Source organism: Peromyscus californicus, unplaced genomic scaffold (genome assembly GCF_007827085.1).
Source record: "Peromyscus californicus insignis strain IS unplaced genomic scaffold, ASM782708v3 Scaffold_1__1_contigs__length_55948999, whole genome shotgun sequence".
In the NCBI taxonomy this organism is placed as follows: Eukaryota; Metazoa; Chordata; class Mammalia; order Rodentia; family Cricetidae; genus Peromyscus; species Peromyscus californicus.
In genome coordinates, this window is record NW_026294492.1 from 54,687,199 (window position 1) to 54,708,660 (window position 21,462).

The 21,462-nt window shown below is 60.6% G+C and overlaps 1 protein-coding gene across 1 annotated transcript; it reads right to left on the reverse strand.

Annotated features, from left to right (window-relative positions):
• Nucleotides 1-10,811: 10,811 nt before the first annotated feature.
• Plk5 (polo like kinase 5 (inactive)) lies at nucleotides 10,812-21,411 on the reverse strand. The gene is given in 16 exon segments (XM_052747183.1): nucleotides 10,812-11,184; nucleotides 11,550-11,660; nucleotides 11,736-11,865; nucleotides 12,726-12,882; nucleotides 13,371-13,448; nucleotides 13,580-13,652; nucleotides 14,159-14,235; nucleotides 14,384-14,510; nucleotides 14,585-14,701; nucleotides 14,703-14,784; nucleotides 15,365-15,460; nucleotides 15,541-15,628; nucleotides 17,063-17,192; nucleotides 17,981-18,097; nucleotides 18,201-18,308; nucleotides 21,267-21,411. Coding segments are annotated over 16 exon segments (1,794 nt in total). The 5' UTR covers nucleotides 21,375-21,411; the 3' UTR covers nucleotides 10,812-10,989.
• Nucleotides 21,412-21,462: the final 51 nt, after the last annotated feature.

Here is a 21,462-nt window from a genome sequence, read left to right on the forward strand (position 1 = left end):
ACTGCTTTCTTTCTCCCTTTCCTTTCTCTTGAGACAGGGTTTCTCTGTGTAGCCCTGGCTGTCCTGGGACTCACTCTGTAGCCCAGGCTGGCCTCGAACTCACAGAGATCCACCCGCCTCTGCCTCCAGAGTGCTGGGACTAAAGGTGTGTGCCACCACCGCCTATTTTAATTTATTTTTTCATATATGCATGTATTTGTAATTTGAATCTGGTAAAACTGTTCTTGGTGTAGTTCCCAGATGTCACGTGCAATATCCTTAAACCCACCAAGGCTGCCCCGTCCTCTAGGAGTTCAAATGGAATGCGGGAAACCTTTTCCTTGCTAAATACAGTAATTTCATGATGAGTGGGGGAGGGGGTGCAGCCTTGGGTTATACAAATATCTCTCCTGGGCCTGGGAGACGGCTCAGCCGTGCAACCTGAGTTCAATCCCCAGGACGCGCATGGTGACCCACACGATGGAGAGGGACGGGGACTCCACCGGTTCGTTCCTGACCTCCCCACGGCTCCCGTGCCTGTACACGTACACGAGGCAAATAAGTACTGGCGTTTTAATTTATATTTATTTAAGAATCCTATGTTAAAAAGTTCACCCGCCCCGAGGCCAGCCTGGTCTACAGAGCAAGTTTTAGGACAGCCAGGGCTACCCAGGGAAACGCGGTCCCTGGACCGGGCGGGCGGCGCGTCTTCTGTCGCCCCCGTGTGGCCAGAGCTGCACATAACACCCTGCCCACAGCCGCCGCTTGCACTTCCAACACGTGCCGCGAGGTGGCGCCGTCAACCCGCTGGCCAGGTCCTCCGGACGCGTCCGGGACCCCAGGGGTTCTCTTGCCCCGACTCTGACTGCTGTAACAGGGATGGGGTTTTAAATCTCAATGAAAAACTTTCTCCAGACAGCACCTCACTATGTACCCCTGGCTGCCCTGGATCTCGCTCTGTAGCCCAGGCTGGCCTCGAACCCGCGGACATCCTCCTGCCTCCGCCTCCCGAGCGCTGGGATTGAAGACGGGTGACACTATGTCTGACTTCAGTAGAAAACCCTGTGGTTTTGTGTGACGGTGTATCGTGTGCGGAGTCCAGGCTCTGAGCGCCTGGCATGGTGACAGGCTGAGGCAGGAGGATCTCTGGCAACTCCAGACCAACTCCTTGGTCTAAAACACAAACACGAAAAGAAGATGGTCCGTCTTGGCGGCTCAGGGGCTCCTGAGTTAGGTTCCCAGAACCTACGTGACGCACCTGGGGCGCCGGCCTCTACCCCTCGGGAAAAGTAACGATTTTTGTAATTGCCAAAAGGGCCATGAGGTGACAATCGGGGAGCAGCTGGGGTCACCTGGGAAACATCTCCCTGGCTTTGGGGTCTAACGTGGGTAGGAAAAAGATCCATTCTCTTCAAATACGTTTCTTTTTGTTTTGTTTTCCAAGACAGGGTTTCTCTGTGTAGATTTTGGAGCCTGTTCTGGATCTCGCTCTGTAGCCCAGGCTGTGGGCCATCCCCGTCTGGATTGTTTCTTTTCTTTTTAAAGATTTATTGCCGGGCAGTGGTGGCGCTCGCCTTTAATCCCAGCACTCGGGAGGCAGAGCCAGGCGGATCTCTGTGAGTTCGAGGCCAGCCTGGGCTACAGAGTGAGATCCAGGACAGGCGCAAAGCTACACAGAGAAACCCTGTCTCGAAAAACAAAACACAAAAAGCAAAAACAAACAAAAAAAAAAGGGAGCGAGCACACCTTGCAGACGTGGCGGGCGGTGGTCAGGGCAGGTGGGAGCCGCAGAGACACATCACGCAGACGGCACTCCCGTGAAAAGTTTTATTATTAAAGGAGGAAGGGGAGGGAAGGGCGGGGAGGGGGGAACGGAGGGGAGGAGTTTTCTCTTAGAGGGGACTTGACCGGCCAGGGGCGGGTCTGAGTGTGCACGGTGGTCCCTGGGGAGGCCAGAAGGGGGAGCCGGGTCCTCTGGAGTTACACGTGGTTGTGACCCTCCGTGTGGGCGCTGGGAGTCGAACCCGGGTCCTCTGGAAGAGCGGCCAGTGCCCCTCATGCCCTGAGCCAGGCCCTGGTTTCTCAGAGCGTGCGCTGCGCGGGCTGCCTCACCCTCGGAGCCAGGGCTCCGCCCTGACCACGCCCCCAGCCCCCTCACTGGGGGATTCTGGGCGGGGCTCCACCCTGACCACGCCCCCCCAGCCCCTCACTGGGGGATTCTGGGCGGGGCTCCACCCTGACCACGCCCCCAGCCCCTCACTGGGGGTTCTGGGCGGGGCTCCGCCCTGACCACGCCCCCAGACCCTCACTGGGGATTCTGGGCGGGGCTCCACCCTGACCACGCCCCCAGCCCCTCACTGGGGATTCTAGGCGGGGCTCCGCCCTGACCACGCCCCCAGCCCCTCACGGGGGACTCTAGGCGGGGCTCCACCCTGACCACGCCCCCAGCCCCTCACGGGGGATTCTAGGCGGGGTTCCACCCTGACCACGCCCCCAACCCTCACTGGGGATTCTAGGCGGGGCTCCACCCTGACCACGCCCCCAGCCCCTCACTGGGGATTGTAGGTGGGGCTCCACCCTGACCACGCCCCCAGCCCCTCACTGGGGGTTCTGGGCGGGGCTCCGCCCTGACCACGCCCCCGCTGAGTGGCTTCCGCCCTGACTCCGGCTCTGTCTCCGCAGAGGGTGTCGGTTACCCAGGCTGGCCTCCTCTCCGCCTGCTGGAGTAGGACGGCTGGCCTGTGCCAAGAGTCCCAAATTCACCCCCGTTTTCCCTACCGTTTACATAATGAGGAATCCCGGCATTCGGGGATTCACACAGCCACGTCACTCACGGTTGCCATGGCAGCGTCCGCCGGCAGCTGCGGGCTCCTGTCCGGCTCCGGATTGGACGTGTCACGTGTTTGAAAGCACCAGTGAGGTGTTCCAGGGTCACCTGTTGCTTCCGGAGTGCTGGAAACAGAGTCTTCCTTCCTGTGTTAGATCCCCTCAGACACAGTCTGAGCAGCGTCAGCTCAGGCCGAGTGAGGGTTTTACTGCTTTTTGTTTGTTTTCTACCCGAGGCAGGTTCTCTGTGCAGCCTCGGCTGGCCTCGAACCCACAGATCCGCCTGCCTCTGCCTCCCGAGGGCTGGGATTAGAGAAGGCCGTGTTTTGTCTTCTTTTTGAGACAAAGTCACATTTTGTCTCCTAGGCTTGTCGAAAGCTCATAGTAATCCTCCTGCCTCGGGTTCCTGAGAATTGGCGTCGCAGGCATTCGTCCCCAGGCCCAGGTTAACAGCCCCTTCCCTTGCCCACGATGTGCGTGAGCGCCGGTGCCCGTGTTAGTGGGGGGGTCACAGGACACCTTCTACCACGAGAGTCGCAGGTCAAACTCGGAGCCTCAGTTTACCTTTCCCAGGGAACCATCTTGCCAGCCCAGGATTTTTTTTTTTATTGTTGCTTTTGTTTCGTTTGTGTTTTTGAGGTAGGGTCTAGCGTAGCCCAGGCTAGCCCGGAACTAACGCAGTATGTGGTTGGGGATGGCCCTGAAGGTCTGCTCTTCCCACTCCTCAAGGCCGGGCCGACAGGAAGTGTCACCACCACACCGGGTGGACAGTTTTGTTTCTTGATCTCCCTGCTAAGCCCTCGGAAGACAATTCCCGAGTTTCCGTGGGCGGCGGAGTGGGCTAGCCTCCTTGGTTGAAGTTCTCTCTGCCTAGAAATAAATCGCCCTGGGAGGTTAGGAATTAATGTATTCTGTAGTTAGTTTATTTTTAATAAACCACCCGTTGTGGGCTCGGGGCGTGGGAGATTCTCACAGATCGCTCCGCTCAGACGCCCACGGGCGGATGGAAATAAGCACGTTAGGTAGGTCATCCAGCAAGACAGTCACTCGGGTGGGCTCCCTGCCTTCTGTCCTGCTCTTACCCCGGAGGGGCGCATTCTGGGCGCACACACACGTCAGAAGTCACCCAAGCTTGGCCTGCAGCCCCACAGTCAGAGGTGGTGGCTTGCCCTGTCCCGGCCCTTGGAGCAGTGCTCTAAGTTTACTGCAGGGGTGGGGGGAGGAAGGGGTGGGGGCTGCGGCCGTGGTGGCCGGGGTGAGGAAGGGGTGGGGGCTGCGGCCGTGGTGGCCGGGGTGGGGAAGGGGTGGGGGCTGCTGCCGTGGCCGGGGTGAGCAAGGGGTGAGGAAGGGGTGGGGGCTGCGGCCGCGGGCGGGGTGAGGAAGGGGTGGGGGCTGCGGCCGCGGCCGGGGCGGGGAAGGGGTGAGGGCTGCGGCTGTGGCCGGGGCGGGGAAGGGGTGGGGGCTGCGGCCGTGGCCGGGGCGGGGAAGGGGTGGGGGCTGCGGCCGTGGCCGGGGGTGAGGAAGGGGTGGGGTCTGCGGCCGTGGCCGGGGTGAGGAAGGGGGTGGGGTCTGCGGCCGTGGTGGCCGGGGTGGGGAAGGGGTGGGGGCTGCGGCCGTGGTGGCCGGGGTGGGGAAGGGGTGGGGGCTGCGGCCGTGGTGGCCGGGGTGGGGAAGGGGTGGGGGCTGCGGCCGTGGTGGCCGGGGTGAGGGTCGGTTCCCGCTGGTCCTGGAGACCTGGGCTTCCTGACCAGCACCCCGGGGTGGATCTCGGCTCCTGTAACTCCACTGCAGGGCAGCGGCGCCCTCCTGGCCCCGGCAGGTACTGCACACCCATAGCACTCACACACATAAGTAAGAATAAAAAGAAATGGATTTTGACGGCAGCGGTGGGGCACACCCTTAACCCCAGGCAGGAGGATCTCTGTGAGTTCGAGGCCAGCCTGGGCTACAGAGCGAGATCCAGGACAGCCGGGGCTACCCAGAAACCCTGTCTCAAAAAAAGAGAGAGAAAGAAGAGAAATAGATTTTAACTGAGGGGCTGCCGTCCACTTCAGGCAGATGTGCAGGGTGAGGCCATGTGGTCCAGGCTGTGGTGGGGCGCAAGTGAGGAGGAGTGGTTTAATTCCTGTGCTCACTGAGCTGTTCGGATTTCAGGACATTCTAGGCCCGGCTTCCTCTCTCTCCCTCGGTCTCTCTTCTCTCTTTCTGAGAGAGAATGTCTTATAGCCCAGGCTGGCCTCAAACTCACTATTGTAGCTGAGGTTGACTCCTGATCCTGCTACCTCCACCTCCAGGGCACCGAGTCGGCAGGAGTGTGTGTCACCACAGCTGGTTTATGTCCTGCTGGTGAAGGGACCCAGGGTCTCCTCAGGGCGGGCGAGTGATGTTGGTGTTTTTGTTTGGTTTGGTTGGTTGATTTTTGGCTTTTCTAGACATGGTTTCTCTGTGTAGCCCTGATTGTCCTGGATCTCGTTCTGTAGCCCAGGCTGGCCCCAAATTCACAGAGATCCACCTGCCTCTGCCTCCCGAGTGCTGGGATTAAAGGCTTGTGCCACCACCACCACTTGGCTTAAAGATGTGTTTATCCTTACTTTTTTTTGTTGTTGGTTTTTTTCGAGACAGGGTTTCTCTGTGTAGCTTTGCGCCTTTCCTGGAACTCACTTTGTAGACCAGGCTGGCCTCGAACTCACAGAGATCCTCCTGCCTCTGCCTCCCGAGTGCTGGGATTAAAGGCGTGCGCCACCATCGCCCGGCTGTTTATCCTTACTTTATGGGCACAGGTATTTTGTCTGCGAGCATGTCTGGGCACCACATGTTTGCCAGTACAGTGGAGGCGGAAGACGAATCGGATCCCCTGGAACTGGAGCTACGGGTGGCTGTGAGCATCCATGTGGGTCCTCCGCAAGAACAGCCAGGTCTCCGACCAGCCGGGGGATCATGTTTTGCCAGCAGGTTGGTTCTAAGTGCTTGCTTGAAAGAAGATGACCGCCACAGGAAGTGGCCCTGTTGGGAGCTGTGGTCCTGCCGGAGGAAGTGTGTCACTGTGGAGGTGGTCTGTAAGGTCTCGTACATGCTCAAGCCATGCCAGGCAGACCACTTCTGTTGTCTTCTGGTCAAGATGCGGCCAGCAGCACATCTGCCCGCAGGCCGCCACGTCCTGCCATGACGGTAATGACTGAACTTCAGAAACTGTACGCCAGCACCCCAATGAAATGTTTTCCTTTGTAAGAGTTGCTGGAGCCGGGCGGCGGTGGCGCACGCCTTTAAGCCCAGCACTCGGGAGGCAGAGGCAGGAGGATCTCTGTGAGTTTGAGGCCAGCCTGGGCTACAGAGCGGGATCCAGGACAGCCAGGGCTACACAGAGAAACCCTGTCTCGAAAAACCGAAAAACAAAAAAGAGTTGCTGCGGTCACTGTGTCTCTTCACAGCAATAGAAATCTCAACTAAGTCAGGCACCAGGTGGGAACAAGACACACACACACACACCACATACACACACACGCACCACACACACACCACATACACACATACACACACACACACCACATACACACACACACCACATACACACACATACACACACACATACACACACACATACACACACACACACACCACATACACACACATACACACACCACATACACACACACACACCACATACACACACACACACACCACATACATACACACACACACACACCACACACACACACACCACATACACACACACCACATACATACACACACACACACACCACATACACACACATATACACACACACATACACACACACACACCACATACACACACATACACACACCACATACACACACCACATACACACACACATACACACACACACCACATACACACACACATACACACACACACACCACATACACACACCACATACACACACCACATACACACACACATACACACACACCACATACACACACACATACACACACACACACCACATACACACACATACACACACACATACACATACACACCACATACACACACACCACATACACACACACACACACCACATACACACACATACACACACCACATACACATACACACATACACACACACATACACATACACACCACATACACACACACACAGAGGAAGAGAGACAGACACACACACATATATAGAGAGAATCCTTGCCTTTGTCTGTCTGAGCCCAGACCCAGCTGTTCCCAGTCACCCATCCCAGTCCTTCCCAACAACAGACACACACGAGTGGACCCATCACGGAGCACCCAGACACTGGAGGATTAGGTAGCTGTAGATGTATCCAACCTTCTTATTAAATAAGAAACACAGAACCAATGCAAAGAAGAAAGCCAAGAGGTCAGAGCTAAGAGCTAAAACCTTACCCTTCCTCCTGCGGTGGTCCTACCTCTCCGAACCAGAGCTACCCCTGTGTTAAAGTCTTTATATAGAGTTCCTGTCCTGCCTTCTCATTGGTTGTAAACCCAACCACATGACCGCCTCCTCACGGCCTGTCTGTATAGGCCTCCAGGTTTTCCATGATTGGTATTGAGATTAAAGGCATGTGTATCCAATAATGGCTGTATCCCTGAACACACAGAGACTTACCCAGCTCTGCCTACCAAGTGCTGGGATCACAAGCGTACGCCACCACTGCCCTGCTTTCCTATGGCTTGCTAATAGCTCTGACCCCCGGGCAACTTTATTTATTAACATACAAATAACATTTTAATACAAATAAAATATCACCATAGGTAGCTGTGAACAAGAACGAGTCTCTTGACACCACAGCATGGAGGGAGCCTGAGGACATTGTGCTTGGTGAGGGGACCAGACACAACCGTGTGGGACTGCATCATGACAGGGAATGATGGTCAGGGCACTCCGCTGGGTTCGGGGAGGAGACAGGTTGGTGTAGACGAGGAAGCTGGGGAACCGCGTCTACACAGATGTCTACACAGAGCTGTGATGGAGAAATGTCAACGAAAGGGCAAATTGTAGCTCCACAACAAACACCCCCAGCTTGGCTGGTATTTTCCTTCTGCTTTCTCTGCTCCACTCCCAAAATTCCTTCCCAGTCCCCAGGGCCCCCTAAAACCCCACCTGCTCCACGCGGATCCCGTTGCCCCTCCCTGCTATACAAAGGAGGGCGTATGACTTTCAGATCCAGGGCGTCCACCGCCTTCACTTGAAGTGACCACTCCTGGGGTCTGTGTGCAGACCGCCTCTCCCCAACATCCACACAAAACAGCTGATCTCGTGTCCTCTCCCAGTAAAGCCCAAGGTGGATCTGTGAGGGCCGGGCCCTGAGGAGCAGGCTCTGCCCGGGTGGGGGGTGGGGGGGAGGTGGAGGGGGGCCCCTCCTTCAGTCCATTCTGCCGGCTGTCCCTCAGCCCTTTCCGGTGTCTAACACACACCCCGCCCCAGCCCCACTCTGGCTGAGTGCCCCTCCCTGTCCCCTCCCCACCCAGGGTCCTCCGGTGAGCCAGATGACAGGCGTGCGTTCCTGTGACTTGCGATGCAGCCTCCTCAGGTGCTGGTGCTTGTGCGGCCCCGATCCTCCCGCCTCTGTCCCCCAGCTCCTTGTTTTGATGATGGAGGCCACACGCCTTAGGCATTGTATCTTTCCTCCTGAGGATTTTCTCTTTGTTTTTGTTTGTGTGATGGTTGTTGTCAACTTGACACATGCCAGAACTGAGGAACCTCCATCAAGAAAACACTTCCATCAGATTGGCCTGTGGGCAGTTGATGTGGAGGGTCCAGCCCACAGTGTGTGGGGCCACCCCTGGGCAGGTGGTCCTGGGTGCATGAGAAAAGAAGCTGCTGGGCCCCGATGTCACACACCTTTGACCCCAGCACTCAGAGGCAGAGGCAGGTGGAACTTGGTGAGTTTGAGGCCAGCCTGGGCTACATGGAGACTTCTAGGACAGCCAGGGCTACACAGTGAGAGCCTATCTCGAAGATAGATAGATAGATAGATAGATAGATAGATAGATAGATAGATAGATAGATAGACAGACAGATAGAAGTCGAGCGGCCAGGAGGAACAAGCCAGGCAGCAGCCCCCTCCACGGCCTCCGCTTCAGCTCCTGCCTCCCGGGTCCCGCTCCGCCGTCCCTCATGACGGACTGTAAAGTAGAAGCCAGACAGACACTGTCCTCCCCCATCTGCTTTTGGTCACTGTGTCTGTCCCAGGAGAAAGCACATGAGAACACACTGAAGATGAGTCTAAGATACAGTTCCCTGAAGCACTGAGGACACTGTTCCAGGTTCTCAGTGAAGTGTCCTGGGCCCTGAAGGGGCCAAACGTGTCCTGATCTCACCCATCTGTGCAGGAGCATCTCCCCGGGTGACAGGCACCCAGGATTCCCCCTACCGTGTCCCACAGCCCTTTTCCTGAGGACCCTCATTTAAGTGAACACCTCCTGTTACTGCTCATTTCAGGTTACACACCCCCACTTCTGGTACTAATTGTTACAAGGTGAAAATCTAGCTCACACCTGCCCAGGACTATTGGAGAAATTATTCAGGCCACTCCACGTAGTTAAAAGGGAGATTTATTTAATGGCGTAACTTACAAATGAAGGGATAGGTACATTGAGGGTTCTAGGAAAGGCACAGCGCCATCCGGCCGTTCTCTGGAGAACTCTCCTTGGTCCACCTCTAGTGTCCGGGGCCCCTAGCAGGAGAGAGCGCATCCAGATCTCGGGTCTTCAGGACCCTCCCTTGGCCCCGCCTTGTAGGCGTGATAGTTACGGAAGCCTCAATGGGGGTTGGAACTTCCAGATCAAAGCTGGAATGGCTACCCACTGCACAGGACAGGCCCCTGGCAGGCATTCCTCCCAGCCTTTGTCCAAAGTGAGCCTGAGAAAACCAGGTGTGGTGGTGTGCATCTGCCCCTGTGCTTGGGGGAGGCTGAGGCAAAATTGCCTCCAGTTCCAGGCCAGCCTGGGCTAGGGATAAGATTATGTCTGAAAACATACCTGACATCTCAGCCCCCAGGAGACAGGGTCAGGTGGGTCAGGAGTTCCAGGTCAGCTTCCAAGTATTGAAATGAGTTTCTGTAGCTGGAATCTTCTTTGGACCGCCAACCAATGCCCAAATAGACACAGACTTATTATTCATTATGAATGCTTGGCCTTAGCTTAGGCTTGTCCCACTCGCTCTTTTAACTTAACTTAACCTGTTTCTCTTCATCTACATTTTGCTTCAGGGCTTTTTATCTTTCTTTCATTCTGTATGGCATACTTTCTTGCTTCCTCTGGGTCTGGCTGGCCCCTGGCATCTTCCTGGCATCTCTTTCTTTTTTTTTTTTTTTTGTTTTTCGAGACAGGGTTTCTCTGTGTAGCTTTGCGCCTTTCCTGGAACTCGCTTTGGAGACCAGGCTGACCTCGAACTCACAGAGATCCGCCTGCCTCTGCCTCCCGAGTGCTGGGATTAAAGGCGTGCGCCACCACCGCCCGGCCTGGCATCTCTTTCTATCTCTTCCCCAGCCTAAATTCTCCTCCTACTTACTCACCTTGCCTGGAAGTCCCACCTTTACCTCCTTCCTCGCTATTGGCCATTCAGCTTTTTATTAGACCAATCAGGTGCCTTAGGCAGGCAAGGTAACACAGCAACACATCTTTACACCATTAAACAAATGCAACACATCTCTGCATAGTTAAACAAATATTCCACAACAAGTTGCAGACCAGCCTGGGCTAAGATCACCCTGATTCCTAAAGACGAAAGAGCTGGAGAGATGGCTCAGTGCTTGAGAGCACTTGGTGCTCCTGTAGAGGAGACAGATTCGGTTCTCAGCACCCATATGGTGGCTCACAACCATCTGTAATTCCAGTTCCAGGGGCGGGGAAGTCTTGACACCCTCATCTGGTCTCCACAGACACTAGACAGTCATGTGGTGCCCAGAGATACATGGAGGCAGAACACTCACACATATAAAATAAGTAAATCAAAACAAACAAACAAACAAAAAGAGACAGACACCAGCTTACAGGGACATGTTTTCTTTAATGAAAATCCATCAGGGCCCAACAAAATTCTAGCTTCAATAGTCAGACCAAAAATCAAAGAAAGCCCCCAGTGTGTCCACCCTCCATGGACGCCAGCTGTAGCAAACAGACGCCGAGCCCAGGTCCCCAGCACCCTGCAGAGGTCCCCTCAGACACTCATCGGACACTCTGCAGCAGGCGCAGCCCGTGGCGCAGGTGCTGGTGGATGGCGGGGGTGCATCCGTGGCTCCGCAGGACATCTAGGGAGTAGGAGATACCCGGACTGGGTCCTCCTGGCTCCCAAAGGGTGAGCAGCAAGCCTTCGCCCTCCCCACTCAGCACCAGCTGGGTTTGGGATGTCCTGAAGCTGACCTGGGAGAGAGTGACACTAAGGACAAGAACCAACCGTTCGCCCCAGTTCTGACCCTGGGGGGATGGGCACAAACACTGACGTGAGGACTGCACCCCCGAGATAAGACTCAGGCCGAGGGCTCCTTGGAATTAACAGAGAAACCGGCTCAACTGGGGGTCCCTCCACCCCAACCCCATCACCCTGGTAACACACACACACAACTTTCCTTTATTCTCTCTTTCCATTTAATTTACTATTTGTGTATGTTTGGGCATGGGTTTGACGCAGGGTGTGACCTCTGGGTTTCATTTTTTTTTCAGAGGTCACATAGTCCCTGGTGTCCTGAATGCTGGCTCTCCACAGCCCCGCCGTCCTGGTCATTTACCTGCACCGTCCCATTGCTGAAGAGCAGGACCAAAGCCTGGGAGTCGGCAGCGAAGGTCAACAGGGAGAAGTCAGGAGAGGCAGGCGCCACAGGCGTGGACACAGTCCCCTCCTGCGGGGACACGCTGGGTCAGGGTCCCTCGGTCCGCACCTCCCTCCCGTCCCTCCCCACACTGCAGACCCTCACCTCCCGCAGGCGCCTCTGCATATAACAGGCAAAGAGCCGCAGGACAGCCAGCTTGGCCCGAAGCGGGCTGGGGACGTCCCTCAGGGCGAAGGTCCACAGAGTCCCTTGGTCAGCTTGGTAGGAGACATGGCTGGGAACCAAGGATCTGAATGAGTCTCTGGCCTGGACGCCCCATGCTCGGGGGTGTCTTCCCACACAGCTGCACCCCATTGATGCTCTGAACATCACTGTGCCTACGATAACCTTGGCCAGCGAGGGCGCTGGCCACCCCAGAAGCACCGCTCATTGCCCAACTACATCAGATCTGGGCTCTTCTCCTGTCTCCATAGAAAGGGCCGCTACCCTCCTGGCCAGCCCGGCCACCTCCTCCCTCACACCAAGAACACTATGGTAAAATATCAGGGCTTGGGAGGTGGGTTCGGTGGCAGAGGACCCCTGAGGCTCCGGGGTCCATCCTCAAGAAAAAGAAAAACTGAAACCAGTCACGGGGCTGAGGAGAAGTCTCAGCAGGAGAACCTGACCCCAGCACGCAGGTCTGTATCCCTGTACCAGGAGTCGGGTCTGTATCATTTAACCTGGCCTGACGCTGTCTGATGTCAGCTCCCTTGTGTTTGGAGACATTGTGTTTCCCTGTCTCACGTAGCCCAGGCTGGCCTTGAGGTTGTTATGTAGCTGAGGGTGACCCTGAACTCTTGACCCTCCTGCAAGGGAACCCTGGGCCTTGTGCGTGCCCGGTGAGCACTGTCTACGGAGCCGCAGCCTCTGACCTCCGTGAACATGGCTTCCCCAGTGACACGCGACAGCGTGTTATCAAAAGTCCCCTCTCCCGCCTCTGCCGGGTTTCGTCCCGTGGAAAAGAACATGACGCCACCTCCTGGTCCGTTTCACTGTGCCCTCCTACTGGCCGATGCCCAAAGAGTAGTTGAGGAAAGAATCAAGAGAGGTTGGGGTGGAGCCTGGTTCCCGGGGGATGCGAGCCCCACAAATTACCCTCCTGGGGGGCGCAGGGCCATGTGGGAGCCGTCCCGAAACAGCACGCCACTGCCCCCATCCGACAGCTGGTAGCCAAAGCCGTACTTGAGGGAGTAATCCACCCACTTGGGGGCCCAGAGGACAGGCTGCTGCTCCCCTGGGGGGTCCTGTGCAGCTGAGCGCAGGGGAGAGAAAGGAGCCAGGGTCAGGTACTGGGCCAGGCTGGGGAGGGGTGGGGCTGGGGAGGGGTGGGGCTGGGGAGGGGTGGGGCTGTGCTGGGCTGTGGAGGGGTGGGGCTGGGGCTGGGCTGTGGAGGGGTGGGGCTGGGCTGTGGAGGGGTGGGGCTGTGGAGGGGTGGGGCTGTGCTGGGCTAGGGAGGGGTGGGGCTGGGCTGTGGAAGGATGAGGCCGGGCTGTGGAGGGGTGAGACTGGGCTGGGGAGGGATGGGGCTGGGCTGTGGAGGGGTGAGGCTGGGGCTGGGCTGTGGAGGGGTGGGGCTGGGCTGTGGAGGCGTGGGCTGGGGTTGGGTTGGGGCTTTGCTGGGGTGTATCGGGTGGGGCCGTGGCTGTATTGGAGGGGGGCGGCTGGGGTGAGGATGCAGTGGGCCTGGGCTAGGGCCGCTCTAGGCTGCCTCAGCCTCGCACCTTTCGGTGGCGGTCCTACCCATAGGTCCTGCGTCCAAGCAGAGATGCATTTTCCTGGCTGCCGCCTCCACCTGAGGTGCCAAGTTCCCCTTTGGGTCTGTTGAGGGAGTCACACAGGTGCCCAGGCAGCCCCGGACCTCCACCAAAGCGGGAGCCCCCCCATCAGCCGGTAAGTCCCTGTCCCGAGCATCTGCAGCCCCGCCTGGGCTGAGGCTCTGTGCTGCTCACCCGCCAGGTCGGTCTGCAGCATCCCGAGAGTGAGGAGGTGGACGCGGCTCTCAGCGCAGAGAGGAACCCCTTCCTGAGACAGAGGTGTTTGGAGAGAACAGAGGTGAAGTGTGGCTCCCACCCCTGAGGGAGCCCCCAGAGCCCAGCACCCCACTTTACACAAAGAACAGGTTTCCTCTTCAGACAGCACCTGCCAGCTGCATGACGTCACAGCAGGCACTCAGTGAGTGTGGTGGAAACTGATGTGAACAGGGTCCCCGGGGCTCAGAACGCTAGGGTGGGGGGCAGGAGCTGGAACAGACCTGTCTAGAATCCCCAGAGAGGGGCTGGGGGCGTGGCCAGGGTGGAGCCCCGCCCAGAATTCCCCAGTGAGGGGCTGGGGGCGTGGTCAGGGTGGAGCCCCGCCTAGAATCCCCCAGTGAGGGGCTGGGGGCGTGGTCAGGGTGGAGCCCCGCCCAGAATCCCCAGTGAGGGTTGGGGGCGTGGCCAGGGTGGTCTGAGGTCTCTAGAGTAGACAGATGGAGGCTTCAGTCCGGGCGTCAGAGGCCTACAAGTTCCCAGGCCTCAGGAACTACTCACCTCACGGCTGGACTCCATGCGATCAGGTTCTGTCCCTTCCTCTCCAGGGCCTGAAGCCTCTTTTGGGGTGAAGGGACCTGAGGGGAGCACAGGATTGGGGGACAGTGATCACGGGAACTCCTGCCCCCCCATCCACCTTTGTCGGGGCCACGGAAGGAAGAGGCCGAGGAGAGGGGCGGGTGGCAGGTCCGAGGAGGCTGGGACGCGCCGGGCAGAGCTACTCACAGGGCGGCCGGCACCGGGTCAGCAGGAGCCGGCCCACTTTTCGGAACAGTCTGCCCAGCGGTGGCGGGAAGGCAAAGACGGGCGCGCTGTGGCAGGAGTGTGCGGGCAGCCGCTCGGGGGTGAAGCCCTTAGGAGGCAGTGAGCTCAGGGTCAGCCGGGTCTGCAGGTCCCGGCTCCCCGGGCGCACCGGGCACCCCTCACCTGGGTGAAGAAGTCGTCTTGGAGTAAGTGGTCCAGGCTGGGCCGCTCGGCAGGGTTGGGCGCCAGCAGCCGCGTGATGAGGCTGCGGGCGCTGGGCGACAGGTGCGCGGGCTCGGGGGTAGCGGCCGTCCCGGATATTCTGGTACATCTCCGACAAGGGTGCCCCGGCAAAGGGCGGGGTGCCTGTCAGCACCGTGTACCTGGGCCCGGGTTCGACAAGAGTGAGTCGGTCATTCCCGGTGTGCAGGGAATGCTCACACTTTGCACACCTGGAATGCTCACACTTTGCACACCTGGAATGCTCACACTTTACACACCTGGAATGCTCACACTTTACACACCTGGCCACACCCCCGTACTCTGGTTCCCCCACCTCCACACCCGCCCGAGGCCCACTCCACCTGGCTGGCACCACCCGTGTGCACTGCCCTGCCTGGCCCCTGTGGTGCCCAGGGTGGCAGCCGGGGTGCACGCTAGGCCAACCCTAGCCCCAGCCACACTTTAATTCCATTGGCACCCGAGACGGGACAAGAAACGGAGACCCGGACCTTAAGGGCAGGACGCTCACTGGGTGTCAGGGAGCCCGTCTTTAATCCCAGCCCTCGGGCGGCAGAGGCAGGGGGGCCTCTGTGAGTTCAGGGCCAGCCTGGGCTACCGAGCGAGATCCAGCTCTAGCCGACGTGTGTCTAATGTGTTGTGTGCATGCACGCCCACCCCCTATGCGCCCTCCCCCTGCCCACACCTCGTCCCCAGACCTGGGTCCCCCAGAGTCTCCCTTACATGATGCAGCCCAGAGCCCAGATGTCAGACTTGCAGGAGTGTCCACTTCGGGACACGACTTCAGGAGCCTGGAAGCTTGGAGTCCCACAGAGCACCCTGCGGGGGATCACGGGAGGTTCAGGAAGGCCAGGGCTTCCCGGCCCCCGCTCCGGACCACGCAGAACCTCCGCCCGCACCTGTGGCAGTGACCGGTGGGCCCCACCCGGGCAGCCAGCCCCAGGTCTCCGATCTTCACCTCCATGTTCTTGTTAAGGAAGAAATTACCTGCGGGCGGGGGGACCGCATGAGGGCGTGCGCAGCCTCCCAGCCCTCACCGTCCTCCCAGCCCCTCAGCGTCCTCCCAGCCCCTCAGCGTCCGTCCTCCCAGCCCCTCAGCATCCTCCCAGCCCCTCACCGTCCTCCCAGCCCCTCAGCGTCCGTCCTCCCAGCCCCTCAGCGTCCGTCCTCCCAGCCCCTCAGCGTCCGTCCTCCCGGCCCCTCAGCGTCCGTCCTCCCGGCCCCTCAGCGTCCGTCCTCCCAGCCCCTCAGCGTGCGTCCTCCCAGCCCTCACCGTCCTCCCAGCCCTCACCGTCCTCCCAGCCCCTCAGCGTCCGTCCTCCCAGCCCTCACCGTCCTCCCAGCCCCTCAGCGTCCGTCCTCCCGGCCCCTCAGCGTCCGTCCACCCAGCCCCTCACCGTCCTCCCAGCCCCTCAGCGTCCTCCCGGCCCCTCAGCGTCCTCCCGGCCCCTCAGCGTCCTCCCAGGCCCCTCACCGTCCTCCCAGCCCCTCACCGTCCTCCCGGCCCCTCAGCGTCCTCCCGGCCCCTCACCGTCCTCCCAGTCCCTCACCGTCCTCCCGGCCCCTCACCGCCCTCCCGGCCCCTCAGCGTCCTCCCGGCCCCTCACCGTCCTCCCGGCCCCTCAGCGTCCGTCCTCCCAGCCCCTCACCGTCCTCCCGGCCCCTCACCGTCCTCCCGGCCCCTCGGCGTCCTCCCGGCCCCTCAGCGTCCTCCCGGCCCCTCACCGTCCTCCCAGCCCCTCACCGTCCTCCCAGCCCCTCGGCGTCCTCCCGGCCCCTCGGCGTCCTCCCAGCCCCTCGGCGTCCTCCCAGTCCCTCACCGTCCTCCCGGCCCCTCACCGTCCTCCCAGCCCCTCGGCGTCCTCCCCAGCCCCTCGGCGTCCTCCCAGCCCCTCGGCGTCCTCCCAGCCCCTCGGCGTCCTCCCAGCCCCTCGGCGTCCTCCCAGCCCCTCGGCGTCCTCCCAGCCCCTCGGCGTCCTCCCAGCCCCTCGGCGTCCTCCCAGCCCCTCGGCGTCCTCCCAGTCCCTCACCGTCCTCCCGGCCCCTCACCGTCCTCCCGGCCCCTCACCGTCCTCCCAGCCCCTCGGCGTCCTCCCAGCCCCTCGGCGTCCTCCCAGCCCCTCGGCGTCCTCCCAGCCCCTCGGCGTCCTCCCAGCCCCTCGGCGTCCTCCCAGCCCCTCGGCGTCCTCCCGGCCCCTCGGCGTCCTCCCGGCCCCTCACCGTCCTCCCAGCCCCTCGGCGTCCTCCGGCCCCTCACCGTCCTCCCGGCCCCTCACCGTCCTCCCGGCCCCTCAGCGTCCTCCCGGCCCCTCACCGTCCTCCCGGCCCCTCAGCGTCCTCCCGGCCCCTCACCGTCCTCCCGGCCCCTCACCGTCCTCCCGGCCCCTCACCCCCGAAAGTGTCCCCCCCCACCCCGCTCACTGGGCTTCAGGTCCCTGTGCACTATGCGTTGCTGGTGCAGGTAGCGCAGGCCGCTGACCAGGCCCCGAAGGTAGTAGCGCACCTCAGGCTCCGTCAGGGTCCGGCGCGCCTTCAGCACGTGAACCAGGGACTGTAGGAGGACCTGGCACGCGTTAGGCGGGTTCACACCTGGGCACCGGGACACCCGACTCGGCCAGGGAGGGGGAGGTCGGGATGTGTGGGCCCGGGTGCGTGCAGGAGGTCATATGGGGGGACAGGGGACCCTGGTGGCTGGACGGAGGGCACCCGGTGAACGTGGCGTGGGCACCATGGGGACAGGGAGGAGGCCTGACCCCTGCCTCCTCCAGCCACCGCCTCAAGCAACAGGGAGCTCAACACCGCCCCGGCTTAGGGACCCAGAGCCACAACCAAGCCCCGCCCATCACCAGGAGCCCCGCCCGACACACCAAGCCCCGCCCACCACCAGGAGCCCCGCCCCAACACACCAAACCCCGCCCACCACCAGGAGCCCCGCCCCAATCCGCCAAGCCCCGCCCATCACCAGGAGTCTACGCCCCAACCCACCAAGCCCCGCCCACCACCAGGAGCCCCGCCCCAACCCACCAAGCCCCGCCCACCACCAGGAGCCCCGCCCCAACCCACCAAGCCCCGCCCATCACCAGGAGCCCCGCCCAACACACCAAGCCCTGCCCACCACCAGGAGCCCTGCCCAATCCGCCAAGCCCCGCCCACCACCAGGAGCCCCGCCCCAACCCACCAAGCCCCGCCCATCACCAGGAGCCCCGCCCAACCCACCAAGCCCTGCCCACCACCAGGAGCCCTGCCCAATCCACCAAGCCCCGCCCACCACCAGGAGCCCCGCCCCAACCCACCAAGCCCCGCCCACCACCAGGAGCCCCGCCCCCAGCCCCGTGCCACCTGGCGGCTGCAGTACTCCAGCACCATGTACACGTGGTCGCGGTCCGCGAAGTGTGCGTGGAAGGCCACGATGTTGCGGTGGCGCAGGCGGCTGTGCAGGGCGATCTCACGCTCCACCTGCGACCCCATGAAGGCCCCTCAGCTGCCAGGCCGGCCCCAGGCCCCGCTCTCGGCGAGGGGGAAGCGGGCCGCCCCGGGACAGGCTGGGGGCGGGTCTCACCTTCCCGCGCAGGCGCAGCCGCCCCGCCCCGCCCCGCGGCACCACCTTGAGGGCGAACACGGCGCTGGTGGACATGTCGGTGAGCTTGTAGCAGCGGCTGAAGGCGCCCTGCGCAGGACGGGAGGCAGGGTGTGGGCCGCGGGCCACACCCGGAGACACAGGCCTGCACACGCCCCGCTGTCACACCCCACAGAGACCCACGGACTGTGTCCCAGCGGGAGGCCCATGAACTCTGCTGCAGCGGGCAGTGAGGGACCCACGACACCCAGAAACACACACACACACACACACACACACAGTACCCAGACACACAATACCCACACATAGCAACCATATACATAACACCCAGACACGCACCCTCACAGCACTTCCACACACACCTACAAACAGCACCCACCCCACTTGGCATCCACACGCAGCAGCCACACACAGCATCCACACGCAGCATCCACACACAGCATCCACACACAGCATCCACACACAGCATCCACACACAGCATCCACACGCAGCATCCACACACAGCACCCACACACAGCATCCACACGCAGCATCCACACACAGCACCCACACACAGCATCCACACGCAGCATCCACACACAGCATCCACACGCAGCATCCACACACAGCATCCACACGCAGCATCCACACACACAGCATCCACACACAGCATCCACACGCAGCATCCACACACACACAGCGTCCACACACAGCATCCACACACAGCATCCACACGCAGCATCCACACACAGCATCCACACGCAGCATCCACACGCAGCATCCACACACGCAGCATCCACACACACAGCATCCACACACAGCATCCACACACAGCATCCACACACAGCATCCACACACAGCATCCACACACAGCATCCACACGCAGCATCCACACACAGCATCCACACGCAGCATCCACACGCAGCATCCACACACGCAGCATCCACACACACAGCATCCACACACAGCATCCACACGCAGCACCCACACACAGCGGTCACACACAGCATCCACACACAGCGGTCACACGCAGCATCCACACACACAGCGTCCACACACAACATCCACACGCAGCATCCACACGCAGCATCCACACACGCAGCATCCACACACACAGCATCCACACACAGCATCCACACGCAGCACCCACACACAGCGGTCACACACAGCATCCACACACAGCGGTCACACGCAGCATCCACACACACAGCGTCCACACACAACATCCACACGCAGCATCCACACGCAGCATCCACACACGCAGCATCCACACACACAGCATCCACACACAGCATCCACACACACAGCATCCACACACAGCATCCACACACAACATCCACACGCAGCATCCACACGCAGCATCCACACACGCAGCATCCACACACACAGCATCCACACACAGCATCCACACACACAGCATCCACACACACAGCATCCACACACAGCATCCACACACAGCACCCACACACAGCGGCCACACACAGCATCCACACACACAGCACCCACACACAGCGGCCACACACAGCATCCACACGCAGCATCCACACTCAGCATCCACACGCAGCATCCACACACAGCATCCACACACAGTGGCCACACACAACATCCACACGCAGCATCCACACGCAGCATCCACACGCAGCATCCACACACAGCATCCACACACACAGCATCCACACGCAGCATCCACACACAGCGGTCACACACAGCATCCACACGCAGCATCCACACACAGCATCCACACACAGCGGCCACACACAGCATCCACACACAGCAGCCACACACACAGCAGCCACACACAGCAGCCACACACAGCATCCACACGCAGCATCCACACGCAGCATCCACACGCAGCATCCACACACAGCACCCACACACAGTGGCCACACACAGCACCCACACACAGCATCCACACGCAGCACCCACACCCAGCATCCACACACACAGCGTCCACACACAGCATCCACACACAGTGGTCACACACAGCATCCACATACATAGCATCCACACGCAGCATCCACACACACAGCATCCACACGCAGCATCCACACACAGCGGCCACACACAGCATCCACACACAGCATCCACACACAGCGGCCACACACAGCACCCCCTGACACTTGGCATCCACACACAGCATCCACACACAGCGGTCACACACAGCATCCACACACAGCGGTCACACACAGCATCCACACACAGCATCCACACGCAGCACCCACACGCAGCATCCACACACAGCGGCCACACGCAGCATCCACACACAGCGGCCACACGCAGCAGCCAGATACAAAATGCCTACACACACCCAAACACCCCCCACAGCACTTCTACACACACAGCACCCAGACCGACAACACCCAGACACACAGCACCCACAAACACAAGACACTCACACACCAAACACCCATACAAAATAGCTGGACACACAACACAGCACCCAGACTCTGGATACCCACGTACACAAGACCCAGAAACAAACTCGTGACAACACACGACCCAGCACAGATACACAAAACAACACCGAGACTCACCACACTCAGCTTCACCCTGACACACACCATCCAGACACCTGCTACAACATTTAACACACGCATGAGGGCCCTCAAACACAACACCCAGACACACAGCACAGCACCCAGGCACACCCCGATACACAACCCCCGGACACCCACACTCACAGCTCAACACCCTCCGGAGTCCGACCGCGCACTCGCCGGCCACCAAGGGAGCAATCCCCAGCCGCAGCCGGGAAGGCGAGCTGGGCGCAGGGCGTGGACCCCAGGCGCACCTCAGCACCCACCGCGGCTCGTGCGGAGCGCCGGCTGTGCACCCAGGGAGGCGGGGGACGCACACACGCCCCGCACACGCGCCCCGCACACAGTCCGCAGGCGGCGCGCCAAGTGCCGTTCCCGCCTCGCCATCCACCCCGCAGCCCGGAGCCCAAACTCGGGACCGGAGGCGCCAGCGATCGCGCGCGCACTCCGGCCCTGCCCGAGACCCCCTCAGCTCTCCCTCTTCCCGCGTTTTGAACTCGGGTGTGTGTGAGCGTGCGCGGGAACTCCCACCTTGCCGATCAGCTTCCCGCGCCGGTACACGCGCCCCGAGCCCGGGTCGCGCAGGAAGGCGGCCACCAGCGGGCGGCTCCGCCGCCGCCGCTGGGACCGGGGCTCCATCTGCACGGGGTGGGCCGGAGCGCGCGGGGTGGGCCGGGGCGCGCGGGGCGGGCCGCGGACTGCGCCACCCAGTGCGCCTGCAGCGCCG